This window comes from Neopsephotus bourkii, unplaced genomic scaffold (assembly GCF_033783945.1).
Source record: "Neopsephotus bourkii isolate Nb327-2 ecotype Australia unplaced genomic scaffold, CSIRO-AGI_Nbou_v1 NB_39, whole genome shotgun sequence".
NCBI classification, from domain to species: domain Eukaryota; kingdom Metazoa; phylum Chordata; class Aves; order Psittaciformes; family Psittacidae; genus Neopsephotus; species Neopsephotus bourkii.
Window position 1 is genome coordinate 1,357,457 of NW_026900556.1, and position 19,812 is coordinate 1,377,268.

At 55.8% G+C, this 19,812-nt stretch overlaps 2 protein-coding genes across 2 annotated transcripts in view; one reads left to right on the forward strand and one right to left on the reverse strand.

Annotated features, from left to right (window-relative positions):
- The window catches only part of LLGL1 (LLGL scribble cell polarity complex component 1), a 363,828-nt gene that overhangs the window by 119,049 nt on the left and 224,967 nt on the right, over window positions 1-19,812 (forward strand). The window lies entirely within an intron of this gene.
- On the reverse strand, window positions 1,444-6,537 carry GRAP (GRB2 related adaptor protein). The gene is made up of 5 exons (XM_061346614.1): window positions 6,367-6,537; window positions 5,246-5,343; window positions 4,010-4,132; window positions 2,844-3,012; window positions 1,444-1,755 (listed from the first exon to the last, which is right to left on the reverse strand). Exons 1-5 carry the CDS (start codon window positions 6,442-6,444, stop codon window positions 1,570-1,572), a joined length of 654 nt encoding a protein of 217 aa, XP_061202598.1. The 5' UTR covers window positions 6,445-6,537; the 3' UTR covers window positions 1,444-1,569.

Genomic DNA, 19,812 nt, shown 5'->3' on the forward strand with positions numbered 1-19,812 from the left:
GATGCACATGGACCAGGACACATCCATCCGGTGCCCCCAGCTCACACACTCCAGTGTTTCCCCATGTCCTGTTTGCATCCTCTGTGGGTTAGAGACCTGCCAAACACGGGGGTTTTCTCCTTCCCCTTGGGTCAGGGTGTGCATTTTACACTCAAGCTGCTTCCTCTTTGTAAAGCACCCCAATCTCAGCCAGGGGGTCCCTATGGGAGGGTCTCACCGTGAGGTGTTGTCACACCAAATCTAACCCCATTTCTAGCTGAAGGTTCTCATGGGGTTAACGCTCTCATGGGATCCCCCCAAGCTCTCCGTGGATGGCACATCCCATGGATCCCATGTTGGTGAGTGTGTGTTAGGGTGTCTGGTAGAGGAGGCATCTTCAGTGCTCCCCATTCCCTGCCTGTAACGGGCAGCATGGATGCCCCGTGCCTCAGTTTCCCCATAGTCCTATCCCCTACAGGGGATATCCCTTACAATCACTGTCTTCCTGTGCCAGGCTCCTGCTCAGCTACCTCATAGAGCCAGCAGCCATCAAAGGCAGAGGGGCCCCCATCCGTGGCCTTCAAGGGCATCACAGAGCCCCCCTTCTGGTCCCACATCTGCAGCATCAACGCCGTTATCCTGATGTGTGTCAATGTTTTCTGCTATGCCTCCTTTGCCTAACGGCCTGCCAGCCCCTGGAGGGAGGAAAGGTGCTGGGAATGGGGGGGAAATGGGGATTTGGGGGATAGTTTTTACTTGTTACGTTCAGGACATGGGATGTTTAAATCCATCAGTGCGATGAGCTGGGCGTTCTCAGCGCCGCACACACTGAGTGCATCCCGGGGGTTGTGAGGTGCTGGGGGGTATGTGTGGGGTCAGGAACGGCTTTGGGGGGAGGTATCGGGGTGGGTGAATGGGACTGCAGGGAAGGCAAAGCCACGGTGGGGCAGCAGGCACATGGATGCTGCTGTGCGACGGTGGGAAAGGAGCAGCCACCCTCGAGGCTGTCACTGAACACGTTTTACCAGCTCTGAATACAACTAACATCACACAAGGTACAATGTGCGGCTATTTACAGCACCCCCAGGACTGACCCCCCTGGATCAGCCTTTCCCAGCATCCCTCCATGGAGCTACCAAGCCTGATGGCATCCCGGCTGCCTGCAGGATGCTTGGAACCCGGGCTTTGCTTGCCCTGGAGAGGAGCGAAGGGTTGGGGGACACATTCTCATCCCTCCATAGCTGCCACCCCATCAGGCTGGGGCTCTGGAGAAGGGTTTATGGCTGTGGTCCAATGCTCTGTGCTCTCCCAATGAGAGGCGATGCCTGGGCTGGGAATGTTGGAGGTCTCCTGGGCAGGGGTAGGGAAAGCTGATGTTTCAGGGTGCTGGAGATGGGCACCCTCGGATGGGGATCACCATGATGCTGGCCATGACCCCATGGCACTGAGCCCTTGCGTGTTGCCAGCCCTGCGGAGGGACGGCACCATCCATGGGGACGAGGGGATGTGCAGTCCGTGTCCGGGGCCAAAGCAGCTCCGGTGAGCGGGGGGCAGCGGGGCCGTGGTCCCCCCCTGCCTGCCCGCAGCAGCTCACCTGCAGATGGGGTGCACGTAGCTGCGAGGGAAGAGGCCGACGCGCCCGTAGATCTTCCCCTGCCACCAGTTGGGGTCGGGGCAGGCCAGGACCTCGATGATGTCCCCGCGGAGGAAGGGGAGCTGGGAGCAGTCGTGGGAGGAGAAATCGAACTGAGCCTGCACGAACCTGGGTCTCCTGCCCTGGGGGAAAGCCAAGGGCAGGGGTTGGTGGAGGGAGAGGAGCCCCCTCTGCCAGCCCCTCTGCACCGGGATGTGCTGCCGGAGGGATGGGGATGCGGTGACACCCCGAGGTGAGAGCATGGAGGGTGTGGGGGTGCCTGGGATGCTCGCTTTGAGGACAGGAGATGGGAGACAGAGGAATCCTTCCATGGGAAGAGCTGGAGTGCTGGGGACAGCCCCTAGTGCAGGGCAGAGCCTGGGGTGCAGGGGAGCATCCCAAGGCATAAGGATGCCTGGGAGAGCCAAGATTGGAGCCCAGGACCCCCTGCTCGGGGAGCTGGCACCTCTCTCCTTCCCATGTCCTTCCTGGGTCCCCCTGGGTGCTGCAGCCACCCCAGCCCAGCTCCCAGGGCCTGGTTTTGCCACCTCCATCATCACCGCCCCAGGGTTTGGCTTTGCTGGAGGTGGCCCGAAGCTGCCTGCGCCCCATTTGGCGCTGGTTGGGAGGTGCCACCTGCCCCAGGCATCACCCCTGGCCTGAGGGATGGTGCCATGGGCCCAGGGGAGCTGCCCTGCCCTGTGGACCTGCACTGGAGGCTTTCTCCACCCTGCTGCATCCCCACAGCACAGCATCTTCTGCTTGACACCGCCTTGATCCCATCCTGAGCACAGGGCCAAGTGCCAGCCCTGTCCTCCTCTATGGGGGGAGCTGAGCCTCAAAGTGGGGGTTGTGAAGGGATCTGGGACTGGACCCAGGATGCTTTGCTTGATGGTGATGAGGGAGCCTGTGCCCAGAGGGGGCTGGAGCTGGTGTCTGCTCAGAGCTGGGCCATTTGGTTTCATAGAATCCTAGAACCCCAGCCTGGTTTGGGGTGGAAGGGACTTAAAGCTCCTCCAGCTCCAAGCAGGGACCCCTTCCACTGGAGCAGCTTGCTCCAAGCCCCTGTGTCCTTGAACACTGCCAGGGATGGGGCAGCCACAGCTCCTCTGAGCACCCTCACAGGGCAGAACCTCCTCCTAGCATCTCATCTATCCCAAAGGGGCTCCCAGCCCAGCGATGCCATCGCCCCAGCTCTGCACATCCCCATGGCCTCATCCCCTGAGGGTACCTCCTGGCCCTGGTCCTCGTCCCGGAGGAAGATCTGCTGCTGTTTGGCGATGCTGCTGCTCCTGTAGAAATCCACCAGCTCGTTGAGGGAGTTGAACTTCTCCTCCCAGAGGTAGTATTTGCCTTTCCTCTCCCTGAGCACCTTGAAGTGCTGGACGTGCTGCCCGTAGCTGCGGAAGGAGGATGGACGTTACCCTGGCCTCGGGATGCTGGCACCAGCCGAATTCCAGCAGGGATCAAAGAGGAGCCACATCGGAATAAAATGTGGGGAGAGCTGCAGCTCTCAGCTCAGCACATTCCAAGAGGAGACAGCAAAGGCTTGGATTGGGAAGGAGGAGACAGCAAAGACTTGGGACCCCCAAGCTGCAGGTAGGGATTGCTGTCACCCCTCGGTGTGTACTGGGGTGGCACATTGGGGTGCCTGCACTGCATGGGGCTGCTGCATTGACCCACCGGTGCCAGGGCCCCAGGCAGGGGCAGGGATGTGTCCTGGCTGGAGACGCAGGGCAGAGCAGGGCTCCCTTTCATTAAGGGCAAGAACCTCCTTAAACCCTTCATTAGAGATCAGCAGCGTGAGAAAGTGCCTGCCTGGCCCCGGGCTGGCTCCTGCTACCCTGGCCCCGGGCAGGGAAGGGGCAGAGATGGGGTGAGAGGCCCTGGGGCAGGCTCTGCCCTTTGGCACGCTGCCTTCACACAGCCCTGCTGCCCATGCCAAAGCCATCAGCCCCACGGCACTGGGATGCAGCAGCCCTACATCCTTTGGGATGCTCTGGGCAACGCGTTCCTCCAGGCCATGTCCCCTGGGCTGTGCTTACAGCTTGGCCCCGGTGCTGCTGTTACCCACATGGCTGTACTGAGGGGCACCCCAGTGAGGGACCCAGACACAGCCCGTGGTGGATGCAGGGAGCAGGAAGCAGTGGGGATGGAGGCAGAGCGTGAAGCTGCAGAGGGGAGGAAGAAGGGGGAGGCCCTTGATGTCTTGGGGACATGGGTCTGCAGCCCCCAGCCCCTTTGAGGTGACCAGGGCAGGATGCTCACCCCATCCCCAGCACTGCAATGGGGACTATGCACAGGGGTGGCCTTGATGCCTTCAGTCCCCAAAGCAGGCTCTGCTGTGGACCCCTGCCCATCCCATCCTGTGTCCATCCGCATCCCATGGCCACTCACTTGACGGAGATGGAGAACTCCCCCGGAGCGCTCTCGCTGTCTCGGATCAGGAAGGCTCCCATGTGCCTGCGCTGGAGGAGCTGCTCCTCTGCCAGGTGCCGGGAGATCCTTCCCGCGTACCACCTGCAGGGGACACCGGGATCAGAGCACCCAGGGACACCCCAATGCTCCATCACTGCGGGATTCAGGCACTGAGAGCCCTGGTACTGGTGGGAGCACGGTCCCCATTTGGCTCCCTATGGGGCTGGGACATCCCTGAAGGGGATTCATCCCTTTCCCCCAGTTTATCACAGTGCTATCACAGGGTGCTGTGGGTGCAGATGTGTCCCCACGTCTGCTTTATCCATACAGGGTTAGTGCAGCATCACTGACAGCTGTGACCACATCCTGTCACCGGCTCATGTGCCTCATCCCCTACTCCGCTGCCTATCACCTCACTCCTCCCCATGTCTCCCTATGGGAACAGAGAGGGTTGCAGGGCAGCAAATCCTCCATGCAGGATGAAACCCTTCCTGCCTGCACTGCAGGCAGCTGCTGGAACAATGTGGAGGAGCAGAGTCCCCATCTCCCATCCCTGTCTGTGCCTTTGAGGAGCCCCAGGCCGTGCAGACCTTTTGCTCCCTGTTAAAACCACCCCATGAACGATCACCCACTGACTCCCACACATCTCCCAGTGCCATCCCTCCGTGCTCTGCACACAGGAGGCTGTGTCTTGCTTGCCCCAGCATGTCAACCCAAAGCAGAGAGGCAATGGGATGTGCCCCGGGCTCCTGCAGCCCCGGGCAGGTTTTGCTGTGGCATTTACATGCCATGTACCAGGGGATAATGATACATAAAACACGGGTTAAAACAGGGGTGGATTAGGCTGGGCTTTAATAACACAGTAATAGGATTGTGCCGAATGCATTCCTAATCCCATAGCGCTTCGTTGTTCCCCAATTATCACTTATTTAGCGGGCAGCCCCATGTGAGGGTTGCATTGCTCTGTGTCAGGGGTATTAGGACATGCTGCTGCTGCCTCCCATCCCCTCTGGCCATGGGCACACTGACCTGGCACGCACACCCCATCGCTCTGTGACTCAGTGTCCCCATGTGTGGGACCGCTCTGGCTTGTGCAGCCCGATGGGCATGGGGATGGAGCATCGGGATCACAGCCTGGGTGGTGGGAGAGGATGTCCTGGTGCCGGTGGGTGCTACCAGCAAAGGGTTTCGAGCTCTGTTTCCATGTGTACTTACGGGTGAGGCTTGACCTTGATGTAGTTCTTGGGGACGAAGCCCTCGCAGCCGTACAGCTCAGCCTTGTACCAGTTCTGGTCATCTTCCATGTTGAGGATCTAAGGTGGGACAGGAGCTACTGGGACCAGAGCTGAGTGGGACCCCCCTCACTGCCCCAGACCCCACATTCCCCACCTAAACCTGCCCTAGTGGAAGGTGTCCCTGCCCATGGATGGTGTTGGAGCCGGATGAGCTGTAAGGTCCCTTCCACCCCAAGCCATTCTGTGAGCCCTGGTGAACAGGGGGCTCTGACAACAGTGATGTGGTCTGGGGACACCTGCACAGCCCTGCTGCTGCCCCTGCCCTCCTTAGCTCACAAATGCTGGCAGTTGCGGGGTGCTCCAAACCCCCAGCCAAGGATAAAGGCAAACCCCATCCGGAAGGGCCCCGGTGCTGCTGGGTGCTGACACCCACTTCCCACAGGGTTTTCCAGCCTCCCACGCTGGTCCCACAGCACCGCTGAGCAAACAGGATCCGAAACCCGGGGCATGGGCATGGGGAAAACACACTAGGGAGGCAGGGGGGCACAGCGATGCACTCACCCTGCCCAGGGCTGCCTGCAGGGTGCTGGGTACCGCAGCATCAGCCCCATGGAGAGGGGTGAGAGCTGGGTGGTGTGGCAGGATGGGGGTGCCCTCACCCCCCATCACAGGGCTGCAGCTCCCTGGGGGATGGTTTGAGCCCCCATGAAGGTTTTTGGGGTTCCCAAGTGGCATCAAAGAGCCCACCTTGATGCAGAGGGTGTTTGCGCACATGCTCGCTGATGTGGGGTTCCTGCGGCACTCAGTGATTCCATGGGGAAGGGAAAACATGTTCCAGCCCTGGGGGGCTGTGGCAGAACATAGTTGGTGGCCAGGGAGGCCACATGCCAAGGCCCAGTTGGGTCCTTGCTGGAGATGTGACCGGTGGCACAAAGTGGTACCCAGCACTACTGGGGATGATGCTGCGCACCCCAAACACCTCAAGTATGGCTCCTTATACACCACGGAAAGCCCCATAAAGGCAACAAGGAAAGCACCCCCATGCCATGTGCTCACTCCAACCCCCCTCCAATGGCTGGTGACCCCCCCCTGCCCATGTACCTTCAGGGTGTCCCCTTTGTGGAAGGGCAGCTCGTCCTTCTCGGTCGTCTGGAAGCTGTACAGAGCCACCGACTCCATGGCTCTGGCTGTGATGGTTCTGAGGGGCCCTGTGGGGTGCAGGGGTGAGCACACAGCGCAGCGGTGCCGGCGGCAGGAAGCTGTGCTGATGTCAGCATGAGCACCACGCAGGCACAGCTGCCCAGATGTGCAGGGGGGGGGGGATGTTCCAGCCCGCCCAGATGCCAGGCGCCCATCGGCAGAAGGATGCAGTCCTTTGGTTGGTGCCATCACCTCTGCCATGGGCCATGGGCAGCGGTGCTGGGAGGCAATGGGTGTTGGAAGGGATAAAGGATGGTGATGAGCTGGGTGCACAGGTCATGGATGTGGTGAAATGTGCTTGGAGAGCACAGCTGGCAGATAATGCTGATGGGGGGAGTCTCTGGTGTCTTGTAAGGGTTGAGCTGCCTTCATGGACTTGATGGGAATGGGTGTCATGGTAAAAATGGATGGGCAGAGGCACAGGAAGGAATGGTGGATGCACAACCTCATTTCTTTGGAAATCAGACTGAAAACTCCATGTGAGGTCCCAGCCCTCCCCAGCAAGGTTTCAGCATCATTGCCATTGGCTTTTTCAGTTGTGGCCCTTTGGGGGTTGATTTTTTTCCAGCCTTTTTTTTTCCATAGAAATAGGGGAAAAAAAGGAATAATCCCTTTTAGACTGAAACCATTTCCTGCAGCTCTCGTGGGCGTCAGGCACTGAGTCCATAGGGCTTGCATGCAAGGCGTCATTCCCAACGGGAAGGTTTCCGATGCCGTGCAGCATTCCCGTCGTGTGTGTGGGCCGGGACATGAAGCACACAGAAAACCCTTCGGATCCTGGCTTTGCTTTGCTCTGAGGAATTAAAGCAGGGACAGCTGCAGCTCAATCCCTGCCCATGCACTTGGGCACTTTCCAGTGAGGAGCAGGATGCCGCTGCCATCTGCACGGGGAGGGATGAGCTGTGGTGCTTGCGGGCCCTTGGTTGGGTTTGGGTTTGTCTCTCCAACCCTTCCCAAGTGCATCCAAGATGCTTTCTGACTGCATCCAAAGAGCAAACACCGTGTAACACCCCATTGAGGCCATTTTCAGTGTCCCACTGCCCATGGGAAGTGGGGAGGGTGGCCCTGGTTGTCCCCACATGCCCTCTATGGTTATCCCCAACACGGCCTCAGGACCTGCTGTTCCCAAGGGAAGCGGAAACGCTGGGAAGCCGTGGGAATAGGCTCGGTATGTCCTAGGGGCAGGACTCAGCAGATCCCCACGGCCTGGCAAGACCCAAGGGACAGGAGTGCAGCAGGAAGATGCTATCTCGGGGCTGGGCTTCCTCTGCTGCTTGGCCAGAGCAGAGCTGGATGCTCCCAGCAGAGCCGCTGCTGGAACCCTGCTGCTGGCCAAGGGCTCCATCCTGTCCCTGTGTCCACCAGCACAGATGGGGTGTTACACCGGCAATGATGGGGGTGAGCTGGGCATGGGGGTGTCTGAGCACTGGAAGGGGGTTTGACATGGGAGAAACCTGCGCTCCAGGGAGCAGGTTAGTGTGGGGTGATGACCACACATGGATACTGAGAGCAGTTTTGGGGTGCAGCATCACTGGACTCACAGCAGAGAGGTTTGGGGGGCACCTTGGGCTGTCCATTCGAAGCCATGCATGATGCTGCACTGCTCGGTGTGCCTGGGAGCGGGGTGCGGGACAGTGGGGTCACAAAGGGGTCCCCCAAGGCTTTGGCACAGTGTTTGGGCTCAGGACCGGAGCAGGATTGGGTCCTGCCAGCAGATGGCAGCAGTATAAAGGGGGACACTGGGGACACTGGGGACAGTGCCACATGCTCCTCCACTCTTGCTCTAAGGAAGCAGGCAGTTCCTTTGGCATCTCTGTCCTTGCATCCTTACACCACATCCCCCTTCCCTCACCCTGATGCTTCCTGCTGCTCCAGCCGTGGTCCCTGCCCAGGGGATGGGTCCCTTCTGCTCGCTGGTCTATAATAGCCCTGTTTCTGGGTTGGGAGCCAAACACTCTCTTGTGTTCAGCCATTTCCTGGGTGCTTCATCCCAATTCACTGCCAGGGAGAGGGATGGGGTGCCCCTGATGGCAGAGCCCAGCGTGTACCACTTCAGCATCACGCCACCTCCAGGGAACCCCTCAAAGGCGCCATGAGCATCCTGGTTCTACACAACCAGAGGTGCCCATCGCGTCCCATCCTCCAGCTGCTCCGTTCCCTGGGAAAACCCTTCCCTGTGCTCAGAAGCAGCCCCAAATCTTCCCTATCCCGTGCTCACCAGAGCCCTGGGAAGAGGCTGGGACCCCTGCAATACCCAGTTGACAGCGTGAGGCTGTGCTGCAGAGCCCTGCAAGGCAGCCAGCGCTGACTAACCACGGGGCTGAGGCATCCAAGGAACAGCAAAACAAGGCTGTTGGGTTTCTTCCCCTCCCATCTTCCCTCCTGTCCCTTGTCCAACAGCCACATTTTACACAGCACACCCTGTACCGGAGCAGGGGAGAGCCTGTGCCTGCAGTGCCGGCCCTGAGCCGTGGGTGCTGAGCATCCTGGGGGGCTGTACCCCCATCCCTGCACCCTGTGGGACCCCGGTGTTGGTGGCTGTCAAAGCCTGCATCCTGGAGCATGGTGATGATGCTCACCCTGGGGACGGACAGAGGGGGTGAGGTTGGCCCTGGCAGCGCCCATTCCCCTCTGGGTGCTGTTTGCTGCCCTGAGCTGGGCTGACTCCATCATTGCCCAATCCTCTGAGCCTGTTTCATCAACATCCTGTGTTTACCTGCCTGCAAGCTCCCCATGAGGGAGGGAGGGAGGAAGAGGAGGGAGGGAGCCCCTTCCTTTTCTGCTGCAGGCCCCAGGAGCTTTGTTAAGGCTCCTCCTTGCTCCTCTCCATCCAGTGCATTGGGGTGGATGGGAGAGGAGGGGGTGTTCCAAGCCTGGCTTTGCCTCCTATGGAGGGGCTGTAAGCTGGGCCTGGATGATGGAAGGGCTGGCTCACGCCACAGCCCCCAGTGAGTACATGGGCTTTGCTGCTGGCAGTGGGATGTCCCCAGTAGATGACCTGCACGGGCACAGCAAGTGCTGACCACATCACCCATAGCTGCTGTGTGCCTGGATCCGGTACTGACCCATGGCCGGTGCACGGGATGTGATGAGAATCCGGCCCCTTGAGGAAGCGGGTGCCCCACTGAGGCCCCACACACATCCTGGGCTAGAAAACGCCACGTCAGTGCCTCTAAACAGGATTTCAGAGTCAGCACTTTCCCCTCGGAGCACGGGTCACATCCTGAGCATCAGACCCATCCTTGTGCACAGCTCTGCTCTTCTACAGGGCCCAAACCAAGGGGCTCGTGGCACCGTTTACACCTTGGTGTAACTGAATACAGAGAACAGAGAGTGCTGGGAGGGTCATAGCCCTCTGAACCTCTCATTGTCCTGCAGGACCCATAGGGAAACATGAACAGGAGGGCAGCCAGCAGACCCAGAGCCAGTGAAGTCACTGAGCTGCATCTCCTTGCCATCAACAAGGGTGGCTGGGGATGCTATTAGGGTTTCTGGGCTAGTAAATCAGAGCAGGTCCTGCTTGCCCAATGGGGTGGGAAAGGGGACTGTGCTCCCCAGCTCCCATGAGAGAATCATAGAATAGTTTGGGTTGGAAGGGGAGGAATGAAGCCTGAGGGCAGGAGGGGTTGGTGGGACCTCACTTTGAGTGCTTGGGCCTGCTGATGTTGCTGGAAAGGAACTGGAAATCATGAAGTCTCACATATGGAATCCCACCTGCAGGAAAGGGTCACTGAGGAGGGAGGTCATCCCAAACAGCCCCCTCAGGGGGTGTGCAGCCTTGGATGGAGGCTGGGAGCAGCCTCCTGGGCAAGGGCCACACATCACTTTGGTGAGGAGCGAGAGCCCAGACATATGAGTAGCAGCCTCAGGAGGAACCGACATCGAGTGCTACCCCAGGACTCAGTTTGGGGCTGATGGAGTGAGCAGTGCTCAGGGGATGGCTGGGATGGAGACTCAGGTGAGGGTCATTTACAGGGAGGTAAACCATCAGTGAGGTAATCATCAGGACCACCAGCAGCCTAGGGGCCCTATAAAAGGAAATGGAGAGATTTGGCTGGGCTCAGACAGATGGGGAAGGGATGCTTTCCATTGCATCTGTGTCTTGGAGATGCTTGGGAGCTCCTGCTGTCCCTTGGGAGGCTTCTCTCAGCAGCCCAGGACACCAGAGCAGAAAGTAGGTTGTCCCTTTGGCTGTGGCTTCCTTTTGTGTGGCCCGGAGAGCATGGAGCCGTTCAGTTCTACCTGGGAAGCTGCTGTGGCATCTGGCCTCCAACCTTGGTGTTACGCTGCTTGTGTGGGTTATGGGGAAGGCAAGGTCCTCACACCAGCATTACGTGGGCAGGCTGCTGCTGCAGCACCTATGGGAGTGGGGATTTCTTTGCCACCTCTTGTGGATCCTCAGGAGCCATCCCCATGGAGAATGAGACCCACCCCAGTGTGGAGGTGGAGAGGGTCACAGCACTGCTCGGGTTTGTACGGAAGGGTCTCTAAACTGCAGGCTCCAAAGAAACCAGACAGAGAGGCTGAGGTTTGGGTGTAGGGGCTATTTGCTGTCAGTGCATGCAGCATGGGGTGGCAGAGGAGCTCAGTGGCCCCTTGCTTTAGGGGAGCTGTGAGTTTGGCCATGTCCAGACGCATCCTTGTGCTTGAACAGAGCGGGAGAAGCTCCCCCTCAACAACAGCATCTGTTGTTTTCCTAGGATTTGAGGGAGAGCGTGCGCGTAGGTGAGGACCATGCTGTCACCGCTGTGACTCACGGGGACGTCTGCCGCTTCCGAGAACACGGATCCAGGCGGGAGGGATGGCTTGTGGAGGGGTGCCCGAGCTGAAGCAGTCACATTTGGGTTCCTCCTTGTGAACAAAGGAGTTATTAATAACCGACTCAACCAGGGCTCACATCATGCCTTCCGCTGGAAGGGTGGCAAGAGTGGTTGTGGTTCCTCCTTCAGCATCCTACCTACCCCGCTGCTTTGGGCTGGTGCCTCATCCCTGCGGGGACATGCTGGGGTGATGCTTCCCAGGGATGTGGGGTACCACCAGTGCAGGGGTGATGTGGGACTCAGCCGTGGTGCTGCTTCAGCTGAGCTCATAGACCCACAGAACGGTTTGGGTTGGAAGGGACCTTAAAGCTCACCCAGTTCAACCCCCTGCTATGGGCAGGGACATCTCCGACCAGACCGGGCTGCACCCGTGGGCTGTGGGTGCAGAACTGGAGCCCTGTGTGGCAGGATTTTAGTCCGTGCCAAGGCAGATGGTGCGATGAGCACTGGGGACAACCCGGGGCACTGGGCCAGCGGCTGGAGGGAGGAGGCTTCCTTGGGATGAGGATGTGCGTGTAACCACATCCCCGGGCGGGCTGGCGATGCGCCGGGCAGTGGGAAGCGGCAGGCGGGCTGCTGGAGCGGGGCCCGCGGGGATAATGCATGGAGCAGCGGATGCACTGTAAAACCGGAGAGAATCCGGGCACTGTGCTCCTCCTGAAACCGCCTATTCAGGGCAGAGCTGGGGAAGACAAGAGGGAGGAAGCGGAGGGAAGATGGAGCACTGAAGCCCTCTGTGTCTGGCCAGCGACGGATGCAGGTGCAGCTGCGGATTCCCCGGATGCTCCGGCTGCTCCGAACCGCCCTTTCCTGCAGGGAAGGAGGGGATGCTCTCAGGAGTCCCCCCCCCAGAGCCCCCAGCTCTGCTTTCACTATGATTTATTCCTGCTGCTGCAGTGTCTGGGGCAGCCTAGGGTATAGAGCTGGGCCTTGAAGTGGCATGTCTGCGTGGATTCTCTCAAGTCTTATATAGGGTTGAGCACATCACTATGACCTCTTTCTCAAGCTGCCCATGTAGAAAATGATTAGAATTTAAAGAACTCTAAAACCTCTGCCCAGCCTGTCATCAGCTTGGCCTGGAATGAGCAGACAGCCTCAAAGGTTTCAAGGGAGAATCCACATGCATGGCCTTGCCCATCCCTACCGGCACAGTGCTACTGCATCTGCCTCCCTTTAGAAAACCAAGCTAAGTAAAGCTGCTGCTGTTGCTTTGGTGGCACAGCAGTGTCCAATGCCATTTTCCTAAGTGGTGCTTTTGCCTGTGCAAGAGGAAAGAGTGAGGGAAGACTTGTGGAGTCTACAATACAACTGATGGGCTCTTCCCTGGGGCTGTGCTGGACGGTGATTTGTGACACATCAGCTATGGAAATCCAGGGTAATTTCACTGCAGGCTTTCCAGCTGTCCACCTGCATGAAGGAGAACATGATCTGGCATGAGGGTTTCAAGGAGACACAGCCCAGGGGTTAGCTCCAAGATGCGCGTTCTTGCTTTCTGCCTCTCTTAGCAAGCGCCGCATGCATGGCTCCTACAAGGCAGTTCTTCATTTCCAATGGGAAGTCAAGGCACTGCTTTCCTTAGAAACATTCCTGCCGTGCTGGAATCCACAGCATTTCTTTCAATGAAAGGGTTTGGGATCCCCAGGAACCTGGGCACCTCCCTGTGAAGCTGATGGCAGAGGAACAGCGTGGCCCTGGCAGTGCTCGTGGGTTGAGTGATGCAAGGCACTAACGTTAGCACAGGTAATAAAAGCCTTTCCCATGCAGGTGTATGTACATGCGTGCATATAGATGCAATATCTAGCAAAGCACAGAGCAAACCACACAGTTATATGTCTGTGGTTATATAAAGGGCTCCTTTCAGCATCCTAAGTGCAGATTTGCTGTCTTCCTTCCCTCTCTTCCTCTCTCAGGCTGAAAGAGGAACTGGGTTGGGGCTTTGCTGGGGAGCTGTGCCTGGCTCACAGCCTTGGTCACTACAGGCTTTGCATGTCTGAACACCTCACCAGCTCATGGAGCTAATGATTAGGCTGCAGCAAGGGTGTACTGTGTGTTATGGACTTATTTTCTTGCCATTAATGGTACGTGATGATGTCCTGCTGCGATGGAAAAGTGTTTGGGAGGGGACTCAGTGCATCAAACTGAATGGCCCTGTCGGTCCTCCCTGCTGCAGGGTCTGGGATTTCAGGCTTTGTGGGGGCAGAGGGTTGGAGGCACCACTGGGTTCCCCACCAAGGCTTGGATGAGCAATCAGTGCAAGGATGTGGTCCTCAAACAACAGCTTGGGGAAGCACTACATCCCCTCTGCAGCCTGGGCACCTGTGTTTCCTCCCTCTGGAGACCAGGGGATTAACCCAAGGATGCTACCCAAGCTGATGTCTGCTTGCTGCTTCCTCCATTGGGATCAGCAATGCAGCCTCCAGCAGACTGCAGCTGCGCTGTTCTTGGCTCCCCAGGGCAAAGACGTTTACTGGTTCAGTAAATCAGTTTAGCATATGTTTAACTCTACCTATGGAGGACAGGCTCTGAGCACCCCTGGGTGCTGAAGGCTTAAAAAGCAATGTGAGCTGCCTACAAGGCTTAGTAGAGGCTTTAGCCTCAAGGGTGTAAAACATGCTAGTTAATGGAGAGTCTAGGTAAAGACATCCAGGGATGATGGAGCTTTTGGGGGATACCCATGGCAGCGTGTTGGGATGCTGAGAAACACCACGAGTGCTGCACTTTTCCCCCAGCACTCACTATTGGGATTATGGACTGGACACCTTTGATTTTAAGCCGTTCCCTACATGCTGGCTCCCAGTTCTGTGTTTCAGACCTGTTCATCTTTGAGAGAAGAGGCCAAGTATTGGAAGTAGATGAGCAGACAGATGTCCGTGTTGTGTTCCCCTAGGACCCAGCAGAGGAAGGCCTGGACACCTCTTGAACCAGAGCTATGCCTGTGAGATGCATCTTGAAAGAGGTGCCCATGAATGACAGCATCTCCAGTTTCCTGACATCCCTCAGGCTCTGATCTCAGAGCAAAATGGGAGGTCTTGCCTTGCCTGGAGGGAAAACACTGGAGTCTCATGTTTGCTTCCCATGAGCGCCAAGCTGGAAAAGCTGATGCAGGTCCACTCCTTGCGACGTGCCTGTAATGAAGGATTAGCAGCAGAATAACAGAGAGCAAGGCACACAGGGTGTTTGCGTGGAAGCATCTGCCAATCTTCTTCTGAGGGTCAGATGGGTGGCTTCAGCAGAGGAAATCATCTGTAGAGCACAGCCCTTCCTTTGCAAGCGGTTAAGACCCTGCTGAGTGCAAAGCGCTTTGAAGCCAAGCTGTGCAGGTGTTGTGAGCTGCTCTCCCAGCCCACTGGGGACAGATGTGAGGTTTCCAATCCAAGTTCCAGCTTCTTTGGCTTTTACCCTCACTAGCTGGGTTATTGAGTTCACGCATCGCATCGAAGACCACTTCGGTAGTGCTAACACCTCTTGTGGCTGCACCGTGGCTTACATCCCCTGCTCCCCACTATGCTACCAGCGACATGCAAGTGTTAAAAGAGGCTTCTTGAGGGACAGAAGGAACCTGCTGGCTGTAGCAACTTGCTTTGCAGTTATTTCTGATTGAGGTTGAGGCTGTTGTGGTTTGTGCCCCAGAAGAAACTGGGCTGCGCGCAGGCAGTTCCCAGCAGCGCTGGTGTTTGCCTTTCACCTCCTCTGATCACAGAGGTGTTTGATTTCTAAACATCAGAAGAGAACGGGCTCCTTTGACTCCTTCTGATGTTCGCAAGGCTCAGGGAACAGTCCTGGATTTCAGAATCACATTGAGCCTGTAAAGAATGTGGAAGCTTGTAGGAGTGTTAATTACAGCCAATTATAACCTGTTTGACCGGCCCAGATGCTCCAATGGCTACCAAAACCTACTGTCCTTGAGGATGGAAGCCTAGTTTTGAGGAGCTTGAACAGCAATTGTCCAGCAGGACTGGTCCATGGAGCAGCTTGGTCAGACAGGGTTAGAATTGAACACGTTCCTGAGAACTCCTTGCCTGCAGTGCTGTGCTGTTTGTTTGCTTTGGGGAGCTCTGATGGCTTGTCATGACTCTCTTCCAGCCCAGCTGGTGATTTTTCTTCAGCTGCTTGTCGATTACACAGGGATCTCGTGTATTTACAGCTCTGCACTTTCAGGCTGGATGAGATGCTCCTTGTGATGGGGCAGCGGTGACACGCTCGGAATCCCGACCGTGAATGCAGATATGAAAGTTGCAAGCGGATTTGTGAGTGTGGGAATGGAGGAAGTCACTTGCAGAAGTGGGAATCAGGAACCTGGAAACTGGGCCAAGTAATTAAGTGACTGGCTGGGTGCTGTGCAAACACAAACCAAACAGACAGCCCGCCGTTTTCAGCTGTCAGGGGGAAAAGCTATCAGCTTTTCAGCTCTGATAATCAGTGATGGGCATCCAGCTGTAATCCAGGGACATGGCAGCACTGTGTTACCGATGCCTCGCTTTAAAAAAGAGCTCAGAATGCCTGCAGCTTCTAGTACTTGGTCTGCTGCAGGGGTCCTGCGTTTCCTCTTGTGACTGAGAGCAGTACTCTGACATCTGAGATAAAATTGTGTTGTACACAGCCTAGTTCCCAGGGTTAGATACTGATGTAGCTTTAATGCATGGTGCTCTGGGAGCAGAACACATGTGAAGAAAGCTCCTGTGGACCTCAGCTTTCTCAGCCTGCCTCTGCAGAAGTGCTTCAGCCCTTGGAGCATCTTCAGGTCCCTCCCCTGGGCTCAACCTCATGGTACTTGAGTGTATTATGTCCTCTGACAGCAGTGACCCCTGGTTGCCTGCTTGGCTGTTGGTACACTTCACATCTCTCGTTGCTTCTGTTAGTGGACAAAAAGCCTTTTGCCTCCCTCTGCACCCAGATAGGACCAGCCTAAATCACTGTCCCAGCCCACCGTAAAGAAAAAGAGACCCAGTATGCAGATGATGCTGCAGAGACAGCAGCACAGCTCCTCTTGTTATCCTGATACTTTCCTCATCATGAGCTCCACAGTGTGGTTGTCCTCATGGTGAGAAACGGCTGGGAGGAGTGAGGATCATTCCTGGCCATGCACGATCCTTGTGCAACAGCACAAGTCATCGTGTGGTTTGGCTGTTGTTATGAAGCATCTATTGAGCTGAGGATGGGCCTGGGGCGAAAGGGAGGGCCTGACTCTTTGGGTGACATTCCTTGGGTGGCTGCAGGAATGATGAAGAGGAACTGTGATGGGTGACATCCTCCACCAACTCTTTCCTGACAGGAAGTCCTCTCGTCATGGCATGGAGGAAGTTAAGAGGGATAGTACAAACTGAGCCAACCGCAAGGGAATCCTTGACCTCCAGCATGGGCTTACAGGCTCTAACTTGGTGACTTGCTTTTGTGGAACCACATGTTAACACTAAATGAGCCCATCTTCACTGCAGACAACCTGGTCCTGAGTTTGTGACTCTGAACTACACAGTCCCAATGGGTGAGTGCTCCCAGCCTGGGAACAAGCAGCAAATCCACTCTTTAGGTTAAATGTGCTGATGTATCCTATTAAACAAGAAAAACACCTCCTCACCAGTCAGTGGGGCCTTGCAGTGGTCCCGTCCCCTCCTTTTTGCTGACGTGAGTGATGGTTTGACCTTCTGCTGAGCTGGTTTAGGGAGCTAAACTGGCTCAGAAGTAACCCTCCCCCCCAAAAAAGAAGTGATTAGTCTTCACCACAGATGGTATAAGCTGGTGTTGGTGGTAGGGAGGGAATGGGAACGGGCGGTGGAGGAAGGGCAGGAACCACAACACCCTGACTTAGGTCAATTAAAACTGTTGTGGAATTTCACCCTGAGGCTTTAGTGGGATTTAATATAAGCAGCGCAGTGGCCTTGGCTTTTCGATGTGGCATGGGGAGAAACTGCACCTCCAGAGCAGTAAGGAGAAAGGAATGAGGGAAGGTGCCCGCAGATGAGAATGCCTTCAACTTCTAAAGAAACACACCACTTGGCAATTACTAGAACTAAGCACATTTCAAACGTCACCGCCTCTCGCACTGTCAGGGCATATTCATTCTGAGAAAACCAGAATGTGCTGGGCTTGCATTCTCTCTCCTCTTTTCATGAATCTGCTAACGTGTTCAGAAAAGGTCTCTTTTGAAAGCCCATATTAGAGGTGTATTAATTTTGAAAGCCCATTTTAGGGCTGTATTAGTTTTGAACCTGTCAAAATGAGCGCTTGCGTTGGAAACAGTGCTGCGGGCGCGTCTGCGTCACCCATGAAACTAAAACCCTCACCGTGGCTGTAAGCATGCTCTGTTCTGGTTCAACTTGGGTCGATTCCAGCTGAACTCAGGCACAGGCTTAATGGGCTGCACTCTCCCTCATTCACCCTCTGATTTTACTCCTTGTAACTACACTTATTTAAAGATGTTTGAAGAAACCAGGCTAAATATGGGATAAACTAAACTTCTGTTTTGCTTGTAGGCAAATCCTGTGTGTGTGCTTAGGGCTGCAGACCCTGTGGATCCATGTGTCTAATCAAAGCAGACGAGACTGCAACTCAGACTTTGCATATTTCCATGAAATATTCATGACTCTAGAAGGGAATAACCTGGGGTGAACATCATCTTTGTATGAATCTGAATGTATTCTGTATCGCTGTCAGCAACAGAGGGCCTGCGCTTGTTGAGAAACGTCTCTGCTTTGGCTCTAAGGACAATACTGCTTGTATTTGCCCAGATTCTCATTTAATTAGAAGATTTCCATAATGGGCCAGTTAAGGATTTCAGTCCCTATTTACCCCACATGGAAGCATGTGGCTGGGAAATGCCAGCTCCCAATGGAGTCAGCGTGAGTGGAAGGTGCCCAACCTCCTGAGACACGAGGCAGGTTCTTACTTGGCTACTTAATACAGACTTAAGTGCTGAACATTAATCACACCTTCATTAGATGATGCTAGCCTCTTTTTTTAATTGATTCCTTCTGAAGCCCTGTAGGTTAGGAGTGGGAAGGAAGATCAGTAATGGAACAGAAATGACCGTGATTTAGAGATTGGATTGCACACAGCTCCAGCCATGCATCAGGGTAACGAGATTCAGTCTTGTTTGGTTACAAGCACTGGAGACAGAAGCAGAAAATGGGATCCACCGAGCCAGCTCTCAGGAAATGGGGAACAATGGAGTGAGGAAATCAAATTTCAGACTGCAAGGGATATATTTATCGAGTCTTCCTTTGAATTTCTGCAGAGCTTTTTGGCATTCCCTGCGCAGCCTTTCTTCTTTCCCCCTCTATGCTTTCGGTCAGCTGCCATATGGCCGGAGGATTAGATCCCTGCGCAGCACCGTTGTTTGTGACCTATTTGTTAATGCGAGGCTGGGGTCAGCGAGAAGAGACAAACACACTTGTCGTTGCATGGTGCTGTTTCAAGTGCTCTTCCTGTTGTCGCTCACGCCGCGGCCAGACCTTTGGCACAAACCCATTAGTGGTGTGCTCAGCCCCACGTGGCGGTAGTTGCTGTGTGGGTGATATTCACGTTAGGGCTGTGGAACAGGCCCTCCTGCGGCTTCCTGGCAGCTGTTTGTCACTAGGTTAGTTGGGAGGACAACCATGGCCTGCCTTGTCGTCCCTGACATCACCCTGCAGCACTGCTCCTTACCTTCCTCCTCCTCCTTGCCATGCCTATCCCTTCCATTCCCACTCGCTGGATTTGCTGCCACTATCTGCGTTCTCCGCATGGACTGCTCTGATGCCAGCGTGGCTACCAGGGAGATGCCACAGCTACAGGCTGCTGATGCCAAACTCACGTTGCAAACAATGGCCTTAAACGCTGGCTCTGCCAACACAGCTGAAATGTTGTGGGCTGGGAATGATCTGATAGAGCAGCTGGAGTCAACATCCAAGGCGTGGTATGAGAGAGGGATGGGGCAGTGCTGGCATGGGAGGTTTTCTACCCTAGCTCCTGGGTTTGAAATCAAAGGGCCAATAGCAACAACCTCCTGTTGTTAATACAAAATGAGGACCGTAGATCTGCTGCCACAAGTCCCCCTCAGGGGATTGCCTGTAGGGATTGAGTTTCCTCTCACTGTGGATGTCCCCAGGGAGCTACCGAATGGATCATCCCTTTACAGCCTGGGTACATCCCTCCTGGTGCAGCTGCATTCACCGGGTTCCTTTACCAGTGCAGCAGGAACTGTGATTGAAGGCATTAAGGGGTGTAATAAAAAGTGCCATTCTGCTTGGCAGGCTTGTTTTGCTTGTACGAAGTGGCTTGATCTGGTTGATAGAAGAGACAGTTTGTTGACAGAGGTATGCCAGCTCTGTGCTGGGTTTGTGGATTCATACACATAGACAGACACACCTGGGATGGAGCTGGGAATGGCGAGGAAGCCACCTCCTGCTTTGGAGAGTTGCTTGTCCAGACCTGGGAGGAAGGTGGGCAGGAGAGAAAGCAGCGGGAACCATCTTCTATTTCCCATTTTCTTTTAACCAAGAGTTTTCTTCTTGTTCTTTGGAGCTGTCAGCACCTAATCATTAGGATTAAT